The sequence below is a fragment of the Notothenia rossii genome (genome assembly GCF_949606895.1).
Source record: "Notothenia rossii genome assembly, chromosome: 9".
In the NCBI taxonomy this organism is placed as follows: domain Eukaryota; kingdom Metazoa; phylum Chordata; class Actinopteri; order Perciformes; family Nototheniidae; genus Notothenia; species Notothenia rossii.
In genome coordinates, this window is record NC_136907.1 from 56380317 (window position 1) to 56399729 (window position 19413).

Consider the following 19413-nt stretch of genomic DNA (forward strand, 5'->3'; position numbering starts at 1 on the left):
AGATGTTTAAGTAAGGCTGGTCTTGATATGATGTATTTTAGTGTTGAATTACAAGTTGCTTTTGGGGGCTCGGGGGGGGGGGGGGGGGGCAGGTGGGAGGATAGTGATGTGGTCTGGGCTATAAGGTCTTTTGTTCCAAATTTGGTGCAGTGCATCAAAATGCCCTCTTGTAGGGTAGCATGCACAAAACACACAAATACACACACATATTTTTAAACCTGCAACACTCTTGGCCTATATCTTTTTTTTACACCACTTTTTGCATGAAAATGAAATAACTGTAACTCCTAGTGCAAGTCAGACAATGCAAGTCTTTCCTGATACAGAAACAAATATTTAACCCCTTATAATTGAAAAGAAAATTCATTTCCTGGATTCATTTGAGATATTAAAAAAGACAGTAAGTACACTTTTGAGGGTTTTTGCATATGTCAAACTTCTGCTCCAATTGCAGTGAGATTTCATCAGGATATAGTCTGAGGCACAAACCATACTACTGCACCTTATGCACCTGCCCATGGTAACCTGATTTTTTGGTCACATGGTTTCCATGGTAACAGAGCAATAGTCTTGACAGGCAATGAGGAGGGTTGTATAAGCAGTCTACTGTCTTACTCTACTACTTGTACACACAAAAACACATACTGGTTGTGAGTTGTGTTATGAGGAAAACAGCGTCGTGCAGCAGTGGGGACATTCCAGGAGCATAGAATGTCTCAGGGAAAACTGGGAATGTTGACTGACATTTTGGAAACTGTTCATAGAATTTGTATGAGACCTATTTCTAACAATAATGCTAAATAATAATAATAACAGTTCAATAACACAGTCAAGAGGAGAATAAAGGGTTTTCATTTACACAGGATATTTCAAAACTGTATAAACAGCTTTTTGTGACAATAAGCATCCAATCGTATTAACCTTAGAACAGCCCACTTTCCTAAACTAAAGACAAAAATAAAACAATGTTTTTTGTTGAAATTGTTCTTTTCAATTTTGCAGGTGATAAAACTTTTTGGGAAAGAGATGACGCAAGACACAGGGCGGATTTGACTGAAATCACAAAATTCTCCAAATGTTCCAAAAGTCTCCTTAAATAATATGTATATGAAGTGTATATAACATACATGTTGTATTCTATTATTATAATAGCAATATATATTATGTTAGAATATCTTTAAACAATTATTACTGATTTATTAGGCTAGATATTCATTGCAATTTTAATGCAAAAATAGCAGAACATGCTGTTTTCATGCTCTCAAATGTGGAAATGTTGTTTTGGTAATATCCTATTAAACTAAATATATTAAGGTTTTAGACTCTGTTGTGATTGGTCAACCGTAAATGTCCCGCCCCTTAGCACGTACAAGAGTGAGTGTTATATAACGATGTCACTATGTTACGGAAGCAGACAAGGTGTTTCAGGCAGGGGGGGGGGGGGGGGGGGGGAGTCTGTGGTACACTGTAAACATTTTGGCTGTACATTTAAAGTAAATGACTGACTACTAGTTGCATGGATTTCACAGTAATTTACTGTAAATATTTTACAGTAAATTAAAATAAAAGTACAACTACATACTGTGACTTTATAGTTGCCATGCCCATGGAAGTACTGTGATATAGCAGTACAGAGCTGTGGTACATAAATTACATAAATTATCTGTATTTTCACACTTTTACTGTAAAAGTAATGCAACACAGTAGCCAGTAATTTTTTTAAATAATACTATAATATATTTTACATACACAATTGAATCTGCTCAATCGACAAAGAAAAACAAAGAACATACCCATTTCAACTTTTTATTCCTCCATTCAAGTGCAAAGTACATTTCAAATGAAACTTTCTACAGACTGTGAGTGTCTTACATTAGTCCTGGACATGTCTACATAGACATCCACTCAAAGTCAAGGAGTTTTCTAAAGAATGTGCTGACATGGGGGTTTATAACGCCACGCTTCTTCTTGCCCAGGAAGCACCTGAAAACAATAAGCCAAGACAACAACTTTCAATTTTACATAGATGTATATGTTGCATCGTTTATTTTAAGGCACAGGCAGCGGTGATCCTTTCAATTTAAGTAAAACCTGCACCTTTTTTCTAAGAAAGAGTAGGACCTCAACATTGTGCTAAAAAAAAAGTGTGCTAAACACAAAACTACCATGCCATCCTAACAATAACATAATTTAACTTAAATAGCTAACATAGTTTACATCGAGTGTAAAGTATTTATTAAAAGTTCACCAAGCTAGAGGGAAAATGCACTGTGGGATTAGTGACAGAACAATTCCTCTTTTTTTTGTATATTTATTATCCTATGCCATGAAAAAAAAAACATTACCATGACAGTGATGAAACTTTATTATAAACCAGTATTAGTGAAATCAGAGGTAATTCGGTACCATTAAATATCAAATGATGGCAAAACAAGGGCTTAATCTACTGGCAAACTGGAGGAGCACGAACAAGTATTTGCTTCTCTGTAACTGCAAACTTTATTGATAAATCACTGTGCAATGTCTTAGGATAAATGACTAAATGTAGGCATCACAGGTCAATACCAGTAAATTAATATGAACCCTATTTCTGGTTGTATTTAATTGTATTGATCAAGAATGCACATGAGGCTTTTCTTTTGCCCTCAAGAGAAAATGTTGTGTTTGGGTCGTAAGGCCGTCCTCTGCCTCTCATACATGGTGACGTACGATCTGAGAAGGTCCTCCATTGTGTTGGCCTAAAAAAAAAGGAAAAAGGTTAGAAAACTTTGATTGAAAGATGGTTTCTCATGATAATATAATAATGTGATGATTGCCGTATATAGACATTGTAAAATGACATTAAAAAGGCAGTTGCTCACCTGTGTGGTTTCACAGACGAAGACGACGGCCCTCAACATCGTGCCGATGGACATCTCGAAGTAGTTCCCCTTGCTTTGGTACTCTTTGATGCGGCTGAACGGATGCATGACCAGCACCTCCTGAAGGGGATTGACATTAACATGAGATAGTTTAAGTACATCTTCGAGAAACATTTGGCTAGTATTTCCATTTGATGCTAATTTATACTGACATTCAACTTCAAAATATTAATCAAAAGATATGTTTTGTGCCTTTATTTGAGATGCAGAGTTGAAAGGGGGAGATAGAGGGGATGACATTGTTCGGTGGGCTCGAGAGTCGAACCCGCTTACTTGGCAGCGGACACTGCATATGAGCTCTAACCACTCATCTATAAGGCAGCCCTTTTTACATTTTTTTTGTTACTATTTTAGTTATTTTGCCGGTTGATATTTCTGTTACATAAATGTAAATCGCTAATGAATTATGACATGCTATTGTGAATTAACATACCTGGGAGTATAACAAGTAATTCAAAGCATCTCCACCATTTGCAAAATTAAAATAATTTCCATAAATGGACCATTAAACCAGTCATACAATATATATTATTCAAAAAATGGCCACTCTACATAGTTACATATAGTACATTGGTACTTTGAGGATGTTTAGATGCTACTATACTTTTGTACTTTTACTTAAGTAACGTTTTAAATGCCAGACTTACTTGTATTCAAGTATTCCACACTGTGGTATTATTACTTTTATTTAAGAAAAAGATCTCGGTACTTCTTCTACATCACGTTTGTGACCAATAAAGACCAAACAGTTAGCTAGAAATGTCAAAACTCACATAAAAAGTGTCAGTGTAATCAAACATGAAAAGGAAAGGAAACACATAATGTATTAATGAGCATCATTAGGCTTACCTTCGTTTGTGGGTCTATTAAGCTGATACCAAGCTTGCTGATGGCGATCAAAACTATATGTGGGTAGCTTGATTCACATGTTTGCTGCGAAGTCAAAGGAAATCATAATATGTCAAAACAGTGTTCCACAAATTGCTGAATGCTGATTTCATGACAATCTATCCTGGTGGCTCACTTTCACTTCGAAGAAGGCACAGCCGAATGTTGGCCAGCTGCAAATGGCTTTCAGAAACTCGATTTTAGCCTCCTGCACCGTGATGCCGCTCTGCTTGCTGTAGGCCTGGATTATGTGCTGCAAATACAGGTTACATTTGGTTAGGATAGAATATTTATTATTTATGATGTGAAAACATTTCTTTAGCTGCAACACAATGAACAGGAATTACACAAAAAGACAAAAGGAATTAGTCAAATTCAGCTTAGTATTATGTGTTTATCTAACTGCACTTAGAAGAAGATGCTTTTTGGTGGCAGTCTATAGTGACTTCCCTGAGCGGAGCAATCCAAATTGTGGGTACAATTTTCTTGTTATATAAAGAGGTTTCCTTTTGGTTTCCATTGCATGCCTGTCACAAAGGAGCATATTTGGTTTCACTATTATGTTACTGTCGAAGTGTACCACTCCTGACAGTTTCTCTGTTGAATTTTTTTTTACTGATAAGGTGTAATCTCTGCATAGCTTTTCTTCCTAAGAAATAACATGATCTGGTCTCCAGGAAAAGTGAAGTATTGATATTTATTTATTCCTTGCCATTTAAAATCAGCTCCCCATTTCAACAGTGTTCCCTCAGATGGATGGGGTTGTAATGTAATGTTAACTTGATGTGACAACATGACGGACACCAGTTCTAGGGGGGACGATAGATGTCAGGCTGGCACCAAATCTATATTAAGTCTATATTGTGATATGAGACTAGAGATCTTTTAAGATTTCCTGATATGTAATATTGCAAAAGTGTATGTTTCTGGTTTTAACGGCAGTATTACATTTTATAGATATTGTTTTTTGAACTTTTTGAGGTTGTTCCATACTTAGCTGTTAAATCATAACAAGGGATTATTTATCAAATGTCACTTTGAAAATATTTGTCGAAAGCACCAATAGTCAACCCCTAAAATATCCTTGCAACGTGGATATTGAGGTATTCATACATATCTGAAAGATCGGGATATTTTCTTTTCTTTATATGGCCCATGCCCTGATTAAATGTATTGTCCTCGTCACAAATACAAGGATAAGCTAGAACAGGGGTTTCCAAACTACGGCCCGGGGGCCAAATGCGGCCCGCAGGCCATTTTGAATCGGCCCTCAGCAAATAAAAAAAAGTACAATGAAATACGGCCCACAAATGAACATTTTGCTTGTCTTATTGTACTTCTTAAATATATATGTAAACATATATTACCTAGTATTCATGTTTTAATAAACCCGCTTTCCAAATAAATTCTAAAGTAGAAAACATTCTCTAACAAATCTTAGTAGATAAAAAAACGCCTAATAACTTATTTGCATAACACGCTTGAAATAAACCCTTTCTATTGCCTCTTATTATAATCAATCTGAGGCTCCTGTTTTAAGGAACACAATACATGAAACCCTCTGGAGAGCTTTTTTTTCTTAAAGCATATTCAAGTATCAAGCATCATTTACCTACAATTGATTGATTTTGCTAACTTATAACTTAACTTATGAGGCAATATACCTCACTTCTAGCAAGTGGCCCAGGCCTTCGTATATTTTTCTGCATGTGGCCCTCGGTGAAAAAGGTTTGGACACCCCTGAGCTAGAATCTGAATTCTGGACACTACATTTATTGGTAAACAGTGGAAATAATGAATGTGCAAATAATAAAGAGCAAAAACTCAAAGGATATCCCTTTGCTGGACACAGTCGTGTAAAATCCACTTCTCTCATGGTATATCTCCAAAACATATTTTTTAGATGAGGTATTAATGCGTCTTAAGTGTCCGCCCCGCCTCTGCTCATTCTTTGGTTTACCTTCTTCCATTCCTCAGGAGACATGAGATCGATCTGGTCCGCAGGAACCAGCTCCCTCAGCATTCTGGGGATCATGACAAACTGCGACCGGTCTGAATCCACTTCGGCTCTGAAGAGTAGGCCGCCGATGTTAGTCATCTCCTCTTTGGTGCAGTTGTGGTATCCACGCAGGTACCTCGGCAGCTCCTATATGGGGGTTAATAAAAGTTAATGTGACCTAGCAACTCTGAGAGGAAGAGTCAGAACAAGAAGAGCTACATATTGATATCAGGATGGCAGAAATATTCCTGTTGAGGACTTTGAGAGCTAATAACAGAATTTCTGCTATTTGAGTGTCTATCTTCATGGTTGAATGTGCTTATTGTAAGACACTTTGGATAAAAGAGTGAGCTTTTAATGTAATGATATTTAATTTATTGTAATGTAATGAGTATTTTGGTTGGATACCTGTGGGTAATGGAACATGAGGTCTGCCACCAGGTCTTTCCCCGGGCTCACGTTGAACCACAGCTTCCTCTTGAAGATCACCAGGTAGGGCATGTTGGCTTGGATTACTGGAACACAAAACCCCAATTACAAATAAGGAGAATGACTGACTGTAAAACGTGAAGGTGTCGGTATGAAGTGTTACCTTCTTTCACTCTTTTTCCTTTCTTAGAAGGCTCTGCAGTCTGCCTTAAGCTGTCGAATAAGTATTTCTGGTCCTGCAGGTTGACCATCTAAGATTTCAAAACAGAATAGGATAAGTATGTGGAATAGGGAAGAACCAACGTCATTATTTGAGAAGAGGATTTTGCATTCAACGAAGAGATTAAAATGTATTACGTCATTATCACAACATTTGAACATCAAAATGTATCATGCTATGAATGCAGACCAAACAACAAATGTCCAACAAACAACAAATGTCCATGACTTTATAGAAATGAATAGAGTGCTGCAGGAATGAGTCCTAAAACCCAGGAATGAGTTAGCATTTAACAACTTCCTGTTCGCTTTTAATGTTTTTCATATGTTTTTAGTGAGATGCCTGAAATAAGGTTGTTTTTTCACAAAAAGCTTAAGAGATGCTGACGTTACAGTACGTTAGATAATTGTTCATTTTGAAGCTTTTACGTCATCTTAAAACTGGCGGTTTGTAACAAATGACATCATGTCATCATTAAGAAATAAAAATACATCCTCCAACAAAATCCTGAATTTGAAGTGATTACAGGGATTACATTTAAAAAAAGTATTAAATCAAATGTCTTTAATGAATATAAATCGCCAAGTAGCAAATTGTTTACAACAGCAATGAAAAGGTTGTTTTTGAAAGCCTCACTGCCAACAACTATGAACTGAAGCAGGACATGTTGTGATTTTTAGAAAATGATTGCATGAGAACTAAAACAACCCTACGTAGCCAACACTGAAAAGTTACTCTACAAATTGGGCTATGCTAATAATATTAGTATAGCCTAATTTGTGTAGCAATATTGACAGTAAATAAGCATTCAAAAAAATAAAGAAATGAAAGCTTCTCGGCACTAAATAAGTCTTTGAACTTTTTGAAACAGCCCTACTTAAAAATCATGAATCTTAAACAAACAAGTACGACCCAACCTCACCTTGTTTGTAGTCTTCAGGCTCAGGCCGTATCCGTCGGCTGAGGTCAGTTTGAGCTGATAGGTGATGCTACGGCACAGGTCTTCAATTGTTGTCGTCGACTGCACCTCAAAGATCTGCAAACATTATGAAAGTGAGTTTAGAAACGTTAGCTGATAACCAAAATGGGATGTGTCGTGTATATTTAAATGTATCTGGAAGTCATTTTTAAACCTAATTTCGACATGAACAAGGGTCATGGAATCCACAAACTGACAGAAATAAAGGAAAGTTTAAGCTTTCCTCCATTAAGCTGATTTATATCATGAGCATGTGTCTTACATCACTGGTTTCATTTGGGAAGTGGATTTTATGGAAGATCTGGGTGCTGTTCTGTTGGATGGCTTCCACTTCTATATGATGGGGAGGAAGGTTCCTGGGCTCCTTACTAAGAGCAGAAGTCATTAGGTTAATATGTTGTTCACTCACAAATATACATAGCAAGAATGAAACATAGCTTAATTATATTGCATTTACTATAAAACCATTGTTCTGTTACAGAACCTGCTTGAGTAGCAACTAGCTTAGAAATATGACAGTTATTATGTTGCTTTGTATATTGATGCCGTGCAGAAATTATGTCCCTTGGTATGTTTCTGTAGTTAAGTAAATGGATCAACTTTGTATAGGATGTCTCTCTCTCTCTCTCGTTTCGTGTCATTTTATTTTCATTTCATGCAACAGCGTTACTTATTTAATACAAAATACATGTAATTGAAATTCACTAAGGGAAAAAGACACGTAACAAAATGACTGTTAATATTGAAAAACTTGCTTACAAATAAATGCTTTTCTGTAAAATTTGAATTTGTAGAATATAACATTCAGTTTGTTGTTTTGCATCTTTTTTTGCTGTGCAATAAGTGCCTTCTTTTATAGCATCTTTATTGTAGAGATAGAGTTGAAAGGGGTAAAAAGGAGTAAATGGTCCCAGGTGGGATTCGAACCCGTCCTTTACAGCTGCACCCCAGCACACGGGCAAGCAGCTGTGCTTCTATACGGTGGCCCAAATGCCTTATTTCCGCAGCACAGTAAATGAATAAACTACCAGTAGCAAGCACTTTATACAGCACATCTCCATCATCTTGTTTCTCATGTCTGTCTGACCTGCACATCCCGTTCAGCCTCTGCAGGCAGTCCGGAGCCAGCTGTTCTCTGCACCGCGACTCCAGGAAGCGCTGAGTGTATCCCAATAAATTCCTATTGGGTGTGAACAGGCCTGAACACAGCCACATGAGCTGCCACCCACGCTCCATACTCAGCCTGAGAGAGAGGGAGAGAAAAAGGAAAACGGATTGGATATGTTGGCTCTGGATCGTGAATGCTTTATCACACAGAAGAAGAACACACTGAGGCAGCACCTGTTGTTGTTGTTGGTCATCTGTCTCATGATCTGGCAGTAGATCTCGTCCTGCAGAGCCTCGTACTGCGTGGCTGGACCGAAGATCTGGTCCGTCAGCTCCATAGGGCTGCGGGCATGTTTGATGGGGTAGTCGCCCATGTACTTCAGGATAGGTGCCGGCATATGTTAAGGATTCACACGGACGATGAAGAAACTAAACTAAACTAGGGTCTGTATCACCAAACAATCCTTGGGTTCTAAACAGAGGGGACTTTAAAAAACATGTTTTTTCAAGAATGCCTTTTTTATCATTTGTTTGATTACTTTCCATTAGTTTTGCTGTCTTTGTTTTAAAATATGTTAAGCTGGTGTTTTTAGGTTTATTTTATTTTCTGTTTGTAAAAGTTTCAGTTTTTATAAAAAAAAAACACTTTGTAATTTATCTAAATAAAGTGTATTATTATAATATATATTTTCTTAAAAAGTTACAGATTACCCACAGTTAATTGTGTGAAACGAACAATACAAATAATGGTAGCACTTTTAGTTGACGCCCATATCTATAATGCATTTGAAAAATAGTTCTTACGCGTTATCATCTGCTAATAGCACTGCATAATTACAGGTATAAGCACTCGTACATATTCATAATGCTTTATAACAATAAAAGCCTTTTTGGGGGTTAGTGAAATATAAATGTCCATAATTCAGTTGTTCTTCATAATTAGGTTGTTAGACTACAAAATTAATGTTGGGACTTGTTAATAAATGAATACATTTACATTTGGTTCAGAATTCTTGTGGCATAGACTTAATTATATATTTGTTCCCTTGCAAAAAGCAAATGTCAGTCAGTGAACAGCAATTATGAAGTATTATGATACTTGACCATTTAAGTCCTTGTAAAATGCTTTATATTCATTATTTTATATTTATTTGTTATTATAATGCATTTTGACTGTGTACTAGTGCTTGTATCTATAATTAAAACCATAAGAAGATCATAACTCATTACTAGGATGATTATAAGGCATTATAGGCATGGCTGTCATAGACAATGTTACCAAAATAACATTATTATTATTATTAGATATTTTCATTTAAAGCCAATTTCTGCATACACAAACTCATAAACATAGAGGACAAATGAAAGTTTGGAAAATCTCCAGAACCAGGTTTCACGCAGTAAAGCATTTAAACATTCTCTACTGTCACACACGTTACTTGCCCTCATGTCCATCACTTAAAGGATATCAGTGTAGGCGTTGCAGGCCAGGCTGCTGAGGTCAGAGTCCCCCACCAGGCGCTTCATCAGCGGCTGTTTGAGGGTCTCCCGGGAACAAGCCCACAGCTTCTCCCTGACGGCCCCTTTAGACGCACCCAGCCGCACCGCAGGCCTGCGACAGGGAGGACACAGTGTGAGCACATCAGGGGGAAAAAAATCCAGCTTTTTAAGTTGTGATGATGATATATAAAGAGACTAATATCGATACCTGAAGTTGTCAATCGCAAACTCTTTTAAGGAAACAGGAGCCACGGTCACTTCCCTCTCAGGGGCGTTTTTTGCTGCTGTCTTATGCTGGCCTGGAGTGAGAAGTTCCTGAGGGGCCAGACGCAGTTCATCAGTTACACCACAAGAGGGGGCTCATGTGAACCGTCAGGGATATACTACGCCTACGGCATCCATTTGGCTGAAAACTCACTATGCAATATATTTAACCTAATGACTGCTGATGCAGACTGCAAATAGTGTTATTGCATAAATACCAATACAAATGTTAGTGGAGACTGGGGCTACTTGGCATACAAGGTGAATTTAAGAACCAGAGGCACGAATAAAAATAAAAAAGTCTGCCCATTTTGCCCATCTCCCCCAACACTTTTGAGTGATTAATCACTAGTAGTTAATTGTACTAATGGTTATCCATGATAACAGTATTTACCTAGCAATGGAAAAGTTTTAAATATTTCTTAAATGATATAAACATGTTAGCCAGCTTCTATCGCTGCTCACAGACTTTCACATCTTATTTATTTTTAAACATGTAGCCGTTTTCACATTTTTTACATCTGAATATCTCCAACACTTTTATAATGCGCAAACTCCATAGAAATGTGTTACTTGCAATACAATTTACTCAAATGTTTCCCTTACCTAAAAAATGTGTGACATTTTTAACATAGCAGATGAGCCAAGGTTAAAAAAAAGATAATATTTTGATGTTCACTTTTTGTTTCTGTAAGCTTCAAAAGATCAGAAGATAGCTTTGAGCCAACCAGACACAGTCTCCATGTTGTGTTTATAGGCTATGTTAATATAACGGTCACATGAACATATGAACAACCTAATGAACAACCTAACATATTTCTTTATTTTGATTTCACCCTGTTTACTTTCACTCTCTTTTGATATCCCTTTTGAATAGACGTTCTGTTTAGGGTTCTGCTGAAATGTATTAGCCATGCAATAGAAAAATAACTAAAAAGTATAAAAAGGTGAAGGGAACTCTACCAGCATTTCGTCAGTGGGCTTGTCTAGAGTGGGCAGAAACATCACTCTGTCCCTGTAGACTGCTCCACTGGCGTCCGTCCGCTGGTTGGTCGCTTTGAACCAGTTCCTTTCGGATGAATCTTTATCGTCTTCCTCTGCCAGCAGCAGGTCTCCTCGTTTACAAACCAGGAACATGGGGTCATCTGTAGAACATGCGATAAAAGAGAAGCATGTAATGTTTCTGTTTTGGATAAAATAGACTACATATGTAAATTTGTGTTTGATCTTACTAATGTATAAGATACATGCCTAGACTCTTACCTGGTTTGTTAACATCCTGCCTTACCAGGGCATACACAGAGCGCTGCTTCAGCCCCACCAGGTTTTTCTCGATGAGAGCGGCCATTTCTGCGCATTCCCCAGACTTCAGGACGAACTCTCCTCTGATTGTGGCCAAACTCACTGACCGAGTATTTAAATGGCTTTCACTGAAATGATACAACAAGTTAAATTACTTTGATACTTTTTCAATGTTTCAATTAAATTGGTGTGCAAGGGAGTACATAAAACCAAATGATGTATGCAGAACCAAAAAGCTGTCCATACCTGATAATGCGCACTTCCTTTATCTCGAGGTAAGGAAGCTCAAGGAGTCTTTTGTCTCTTCCGTCCATGAAGAAGATGCCGCTCCAGTTTACAGCCACAACAAATCTGCTTTTAGGCAAAGGAGGCCCTGTGGACGGATGGGGGAATACAAATGGTGGGCATGCACAATGAGTAATTTACTGGGGTATAGGCGAGATTATTTCACTAATCAGGCACATTAAATGGTCACCACCTTTCGGAATAAACTCAGTTGCAAAATCAAAAAATGTACCTTTTTTTTTACCTTGATTCTTGTTTTAAAATAAACAAATCCAAAGCATTAAGATGGTTTGGAATTATATCCAGAATGTAAAAAATATAGGTAGGGTCGCAACTAATCATTTATTTCAATATGTCCGTTTTTTAAATGTATGATATCGTGAATGTGTTAACTCCTGAGATGATTAATTGTTTAAGGGATTTTTTTATCTACAGCAATTCATTGACGGTCTGTATGTTGACTGACCTGACATCATTATAACTTCAAAGAACTTGGAGAAGTGCAGGGGCCATGCACGTTGGGCGTTCTTGACCAGATCTCCTTTTACGATGTCTGTTTTCAGCTTCCCCTTGGCATAAGGATCCTGTGTGGTCAGTATGAATAAGAATGAACAGTTACCTGGATCGTCTCATAGATAATACAAAGCAAGCTATCATTTAGAAAAGTGCACATGCAGATTTATATCAGGCTCTAGTCCTCCATTTGTGTGACTGTGTGCACATTACCTGCAGGATGACTGTGCTGATGAGTTGGATCCACTTTGACATAGATTTGCTTTCAATGAGTGTGGTTGTGATGCATTCCCCAACCACCTCTTGGACATTTTCTCTGCTGTATGCAGAGCCAAACTTGATGTAATAGTGCTGTGCGGCCATCTGGACGTATTCATCGTCCTGAGAGATGCAAACACATTTGTATTAGTTATTTTTATACAAAATGTTGTCAACACCATGTTAGCAAACTGTTGCTTATTTACACATTCAACAGACAGGTAGCAACATTAGCATTCTTTTTGAGTCTTGTTTCAGGGCACCAGCACAAATGTATTCCTTCTTCTTTGAGCTTTCTTTTGGTCTCCAGCAACTCCTAAGGGAAATGTTTGGCCTTTTAGTTTCTAAATACTCCTTTATGTTCACCAGCTAGTGGCTAATTGATGGCGTTTGGTGCTTAGCAGGTAGCTCTCAGTTGGCTACCTGTTACTACTGGACACCACAAAGATTAGAACAGTCAGTGAGAGTAAATCAAAACGGTAACATTTGCTAAAAGACGCTCTAAAAAGGCTCTGAAGAACTGAGGGGAACTGCAGCGTCGGGTGATCATTTGGATTAGAGAGGACTACTTGTTTTGTGCTTTCCTAAATAATAAATAACCATCTATGAAAGACAAAATCCACACAAATATTTGAGCTTCTTTAAGCGTCACATCAGGAGTCAAGTTATGATCAGAATCTTTCATTAAAGTCCTCTGGGTCCCGAGCCTCACCTTATCACTCGTGTAATCTCCTATCTTGATTCCCTTGATAACTTGTCTGTAGATCAGATCCGAGCTGACCGGGTCTTTTGAGCAGTCATGCCAGGGTGTGAACAGTTCCTTCCGGATGGACAGCATCCAGAGGGCGTCCTTCTCCGGCTTGCCCTGCCTCCTCATCTCCTGCTCGCACTGGGAAACTGCGTCAAACACGTGATTCTCACAGCTGCCCAGAGACCACATCTGGAGACGAAGAATATCAAAAAGGTTTTCAACTTATCGTACACCATATGGACATGACCTCAATCATTTAAAAATGATTTAAATTATTTTATGATCATGGACATGACAGCGACGATTTTCACCTTATCAACTACAATATAACCTTGATTATTTTCATGTCATCCAAATACCAGACAATACCGAGATGAATATTTCTATGTTACTAACTTAACGTAGATAATATGGACATGATACCAATACTTTTTACGGTATTGATTTATTGTGTGATATATTGTCATTTAAACATTTTATAATATAGACATGACCTTGTTTTTTTTAAGCTAGCCAATTATCGGGGTAAATGCGAACATGACGGTGCTCATTTTACCGATGTCAACTTCTCGTAGTAAATACAGACATGACCTTGATCCCTTTTACGCTATTGAATTTATGTCGAAAATATGACCTTAACCAGTTTTGCATTGGGGAGTTATCGTGCAACATATGGACATGAGCTCAATCGTTTTTAGTGACCTAAGAAAACGACCAGTTGTGTTTACATGCATGTTTGTTTACTTGTCACAAACATTATAGGATACATGATGCCAAAATGAACATTATGGTACGCCCTACTATTATACTGTAAGTCTATGGCATTGTACGAACATTGCTGATATTTGTAAACAAAGCATCCATTTTGATTTACTCCTGTGTTTTTTTTTAATTACTTTTATTAGTCAAGAGGATTTCTTTCACATTCCAATCCCAATGTTTATATATTCATACAAATACAAGTTCAATTGCTCTTTGAAGGGGGTGTACTTGCAATATTATGCTCTTACTTTATCAATACATTAACGGCATAAAAGGTCCATGTGGAATTATGTCTGGGACAATATATGCTACACCAAAAATCCTTTACCATGACAGGCCCAGGAAGGTCAGAGTGGATATGTCGATACAAGAGACAACGAAGTAAAGCCCACCTTTTCAAAGAGAGTGATGTACAGGGAGAATCCGTATGTGTCCCGGAGATCAATCTTGTTGGCCACAGCTTGACAGACCTCTGCAGAGGTGGAGATGGAGTCCAGCTGAAGACTGACGGTGCTGTCGTCCAGCAGAGTCACAGACACCTCAATGGGCTCCTTGGACTTCGCAGACTGTCAGTAAGGAGAAGAATCATGATAATAGATATAGGTTCAAGAAAACAATCAAATAATTCAGTACTACAAAGCTGATTGATGTGAGGTGTGCTGCTCAAAAGGTCTAACAACAAGACACAAAGGTGATTCAGTGTTTCTACCTGTTGCTCTATCACACAGGGCAACTCTTTTCTTTCTCCGTTGGCTATGATACGCTGCAGGCGCTTAGCACAGTATTCTTTGTAGTCATTTGGCCCTCTGAGGATGAAACTCTCCAAATACTGTGGAACAGAGAAGAAGAGAACAAATGTATATCAATGTTAAAAATGTAATAAAATGAATAAGAGATTGTGGGTTTCTTGGATATTGGAAATGCTGTAAAACGTAACTAGGAGTAGAAAAAACCCCTGTAATGATCACAGTAATGATGTCAACTTTTAAAAGGAAACTTGCTTAAAAAGAAAAGTTTATCCATTATATCGGATATAATAACATTTATTTAGATGGTAGAAATGGAAATAAAATATTCAACCTTGCCCGTAAACCAAGGACATTAACCATTGTGTTAAATGTGTTCCGGTTGTAGAAGACAACAAGGATAAACCACGAGTAAAGGTGTTCACCATATTTAACTCAGTAACTTTCAGTAATTAACTCTTTATCTGTGTTTTACAATGTTAATCAAGTGCTTTGATCTTATCTTATCTCAATACTTTGCCCGTATCAACATAGCGGGGCAGGGCTGCATTTCTAGGAATTGTATCTGTCATTGTTTTTCATCCTTTAAAACACATATTGGTGATAAAAGCAGAGAGGAGGAATATGCTTTAAAACAAGAGGTATGACAACACACAAAATAAACAGGAAGCTGCGATAATGACTGACCTTTATGAAGAGCTCTGATGGGGGGAAGATACCAAGGCAGACGGAAAGAAGGGTCCAGCCATGCATACGGCTCTTCCGGTTCCTGTTGTTCACCAGCTGCTTACAGATCTGGCAGTAAATCTCATCCCTACTCAGACAGAGCAACATCCCAATCAGAATCACAATCAGAATTCCTGTATGTGTCCCACAAAGGGGACATTTACGTTGTTACAGCAAAGTACAGCTAGACACGAAGAAGATAGAACACTATTATATAAAAAGACATTTAAGATACACATTCATAGAATTTAAAAGAAGTACAAATTCAGCTAAGGTAAGTAGCAGTATTTATAAAATAAGTGTAGCATGAAGTGTGATATATAACAGTGGTAAAATCGAAGTATTGTTGCACATAGTTACGTAAAGATTCTACGTAAAGATGTAAAGATACATGAAGCAACAAACAAGACGGCTGCAGAAAAAGAACTGAATCGCTTAAAAAACGAGGATGGTGTAGGATTATATTGTAAGGCTGCACAATGTATCTACATTATTTAAAGATGTTATATTTGCATATTTATCGTTGTTTTTCCCTTATCAGATGAACAAATATCCAATCTTTACCTGATGTCTCTTTTCGATAGAGCGTATCCGATGATAATGTTGAGTTTTTCCATGGATGTTAGTGGCCGGTCCAGTGTCGGACCCTCTCCGATCAAAATGTCCTCGTTCTCAGTGAAGTCTTCTGGCTGATAAGGATGACAACAAAAACACACATTTAGCAAACAATGCACACAACGAGCAGAAGTCATGATGAAGTGATGATGAAGTGATGATGAATGTGCCGACCTCCTCAGTAATAACAGAAGCTTTTCTGTTTCCACCGCCAAGCTTTTTCTTGTTCTTCCTCAGTATTATCTATGACAAAACACATGAAGAAGATTAGACTGCAGTGCTTCAACTTGAATTGATCAATCTTTTTTTTTTAAAGATGTTTTTGGGTGCCTTTATTTGAGAAATAGAATGAAAGGGGGAGGCAGAGGGGAGGAAATTGCCTGTAATGCTCATGCTCCTCGGGATTCGAACCGGCTTACTAGGCAACGGTCGCTCTATATGGGCTGCCAGTTTTAAACAGAGCTATTCGGCGCCCCGATCAGTCTTTCTAATAAAACCTAAGAAAATATTGAAAAGAATCCATCCCAGTTTCTTAAAGTCCAAGGTGATATCTACTTATATATGATAAGTAGATATATATATATAAGATATATGAAAATAAGGACACCCCCATATCTAAGAGACCGAAAGGTCCACAAATTGGAGCTCTTAATAACAGATGTCTTATAAAGCAACAGAAAAAGAGCATGTTTGATATGTTTTACCTGGTCCAGTCCAACCAGGCTGCTCAGCCTCCTGCCCTGCTTGTGAGGCAGCACACGTGAGCTGATGGTGCTGGACGCTTGAGAAAAAGCGTCCGCAGACTTTGGTTCAGGTATGTCCTCCATGTAACGCAGTATAATCCACCATACAGTCAGACAAGCCTGGAGGAAAAGAAAGAAAGAAAAAAGTTCAGGTGTTTAATCTTCTTATGGCCTTTGGAATAGAACTGTCCCTGAGTCTGGTGGTTTTAGACCTGAGTTTGGGCAGACCATCTCACAGGAGGGAAAACACAAAGACAGGAAGTAAAGACAGACAACACTGACATTAATCAGGAAACCAAGAGTCAGAACATGACAGTAGGAGATGTGCCCCTCACCAGCACATCGGCCTCGTCGTCGTGGGGCAGAAGAGGCTGCTTGAGTCTCTGGTTGAGGTGTGTGTGACTGTGGTTGCTCTGGAAGTTAAGGATGCTAAACTTGTAGAAGGAAAACTCCTCATTGGCGTCGTCAAAATCATCATCGTCTTCTTCCTCTTCAAGAGACGGGGTGGGGGTTGTTGAGATGGAGGATGGAGTGATGATTATAGAGGGTTCCTCCAAAGACTCGAGCATGGCCCTCCTTTCCTTCTTCTTATTGGTCAAAATAGAATTAAAACCATTGGTTAACTCAGACATTTTATTATATATGATACAAATGTTACATTATCAGATTACGTCAACTCACCTCAATTTGATCTGCTGCTTTCTTTACCTCTGATACCTTTTTCACAGGAGGCAGGGGCATGAGGTCAATAGATTCCTCCTCTGAATCCTGCTCTACGATTGGCTCAGGCTCCCGAACTGCTGGCTGAGACTTGGCGATAACGTTCAGTCGCTGCTGAAGCTCCACAGCAATTCGCTGTTGGGCCTCCTTCTGCTGACGTAAAATGGAGGCCTGTGACGGGTGGGTTAGAGAGAGGAGAGAGAAAGGTAGGGGTGGAAGGTTTTAGAATACAACATCTTGACATTTATTATGTTATTTGTATTTTAAGGTCTCACATTGTTCCTCAGCTTTGAAGTTTCTCTTCTGGCCATGGTTCCTCTCGTGTAAGCCTGCAGCAGAATGATGGCCTCTCTCTTCTGCTTATAGACCTTCTTAGCCCGGTAGCCTCGAACCTAGAGGTCATTAGAAATAATTAATAACCTTTCAGAATAATCAATGCATTAATGTATATACTTACTGATAAAATACTAGTGAAGTTAAATTGATTTCCATTTCCCCCTCAAAAAGCTAAAGATGTGTATAAACTCTGAAGCTCATTTGAAAAACATGTAGAATGCATTTTAATAAATTCCCAAATCCTATTTATAAATTTAGACTTAAAAAAAAATCTCAATCTCAGTGCAATCCTGATGCACTGCACTATATTTTAAATATATTTCATTTATACACTTTAAAATGAACAAATATGTAAAAGTATATAAATCTGAATATTGTATAATATTTTTAAATAACGTTTCTATATAAATAATATACAGTTTATACAGCATATTTAAGTAAATAGAAGAATGTAGGTGTGTGTGTGTGTGGGTGTGTGTGTGTGTGTGTGTGTGTGTGTGTGTGTGTGTGTGTGTGTGTGTGTGTGTGTGTGTGTGTGTGTGTGTGTGTGTGTGTGTGTGTGTGTGTGTGTGTGTGTGTGTGCGTGTGTCTTATGATGACTGATCCATTTTCTATGTGTAACAGATCAGTGTTTACTTTGTCAAGTACTAAACTATATTAGTTTTGTGTTATGTTTAAAATAATTGATAGAAAAATACAAATTGTGTATTTTACATTACTGTAATTATTTTTCCGTAATATGTCATCTAGAAAATTACACATTTTGAGGGTTTTTACTACAATACGTCTTCACATTCCTCTGTAAATAAATTACGGTATCTTTCTTTAAAGGTGTGAAGATACTTCATCTTTCAACCTGGGTAACTAAATAAAGCTAATCTACAGTTTCCACAGTACATGCCTGGTTCTGTATGGTGAGTGCTGCTTCGCGCTGTCTTTGGAACTGTTGCTGCATCTTCCGACTGCGGATCTTCGACTTTAGACGATCAAAGCCATGCTGGAGCTGTTCGGAGCAAGAGTGGAAACAAAGGAGAAGGTCAGTGGAATGGAAATAAGTTAAAGCTAACGCCAAAGAGAAAGAGAGCATTATTACAGCTGCAAGCTCTGAGTTGTATAAAAGCTTATGAAGCATCGGACCTTTCTTCGCAATTTCTCCTGTCTGTAAGCTCTCCAGTTCTTCTGCAAAACCACAGCTGCCCTCCGCTTCTTCAGGAAAGACTTTCTGTAAAAATAAGAAGAAACACACTCCTCAATCCTCCACTGTCTCTTAATTACTTTTTTGTGACACCCTATTTGATATTTGACTGATTATTTATGCCCTCAGGCTCAACAACTAAGGCTTGATCCCA

General features: G+C 37.9%; 1 protein-coding gene across 1 annotated transcript in view; it reads right to left on the reverse strand.

Moving 5' to 3' along the window:
* Positions 1 to 1792: 1792 nt before the first annotated feature.
* The window catches only part of LOC307019329 (unconventional myosin-VIIb-like), a 33104-nt gene continuing 15483 nt past the window's right edge, over positions 1793 to 19413 (reverse strand). Inside the window, exons 23-52 of the mRNA XM_079650126.1 lie at positions 19202 to 19286; positions 18966 to 19067; positions 18004 to 18120; positions 17690 to 17899; positions 17344 to 17595; positions 16970 to 17128; positions 16440 to 16508; positions 16215 to 16339; positions 15612 to 15738; positions 14888 to 15007; positions 14571 to 14744; positions 13378 to 13605; positions 12621 to 12788; positions 12361 to 12478; positions 11856 to 11982; positions 11571 to 11737; positions 11271 to 11452; positions 10252 to 10358; positions 10013 to 10155; positions 8778 to 8931; positions 8524 to 8679; positions 7699 to 7804; positions 7380 to 7493; positions 6401 to 6488; positions 6217 to 6323; positions 5770 to 5955; positions 3946 to 4062; positions 3771 to 3854; positions 2862 to 2981; positions 1793 to 2738 (exon numbers count right to left, since the gene is read on the reverse strand). Of these exons, the coding sequence (XP_079506252.1) occupies positions 2646 to 2738; positions 2862 to 2981; positions 3771 to 3854; positions 3946 to 4062; positions 5770 to 5955; positions 6217 to 6323; positions 6401 to 6488; positions 7380 to 7493; positions 7699 to 7804; positions 8524 to 8679; positions 8778 to 8931; positions 10013 to 10155; positions 10252 to 10358; positions 11271 to 11452; positions 11571 to 11737; positions 11856 to 11982; positions 12361 to 12478; positions 12621 to 12788; positions 13378 to 13605; positions 14571 to 14744; positions 14888 to 15007; positions 15612 to 15738; positions 16215 to 16339; positions 16440 to 16508; positions 16970 to 17128; positions 17344 to 17595; positions 17690 to 17899; positions 18004 to 18120; positions 18966 to 19067; positions 19202 to 19286 (4105 nt within the window). The 3' untranslated portion in view covers positions 1793 to 2645. The remainder of the gene's footprint in view (positions 2739 to 2861; positions 2982 to 3770; positions 3855 to 3945; positions 4063 to 5769; positions 5956 to 6216; positions 6324 to 6400; positions 6489 to 7379; positions 7494 to 7698; positions 7805 to 8523; positions 8680 to 8777; positions 8932 to 10012; positions 10156 to 10251; positions 10359 to 11270; positions 11453 to 11570; positions 11738 to 11855; positions 11983 to 12360; positions 12479 to 12620; positions 12789 to 13377; positions 13606 to 14570; positions 14745 to 14887; positions 15008 to 15611; positions 15739 to 16214; positions 16340 to 16439; positions 16509 to 16969; positions 17129 to 17343; positions 17596 to 17689; positions 17900 to 18003; positions 18121 to 18965; positions 19068 to 19201; positions 19287 to 19413) is intronic.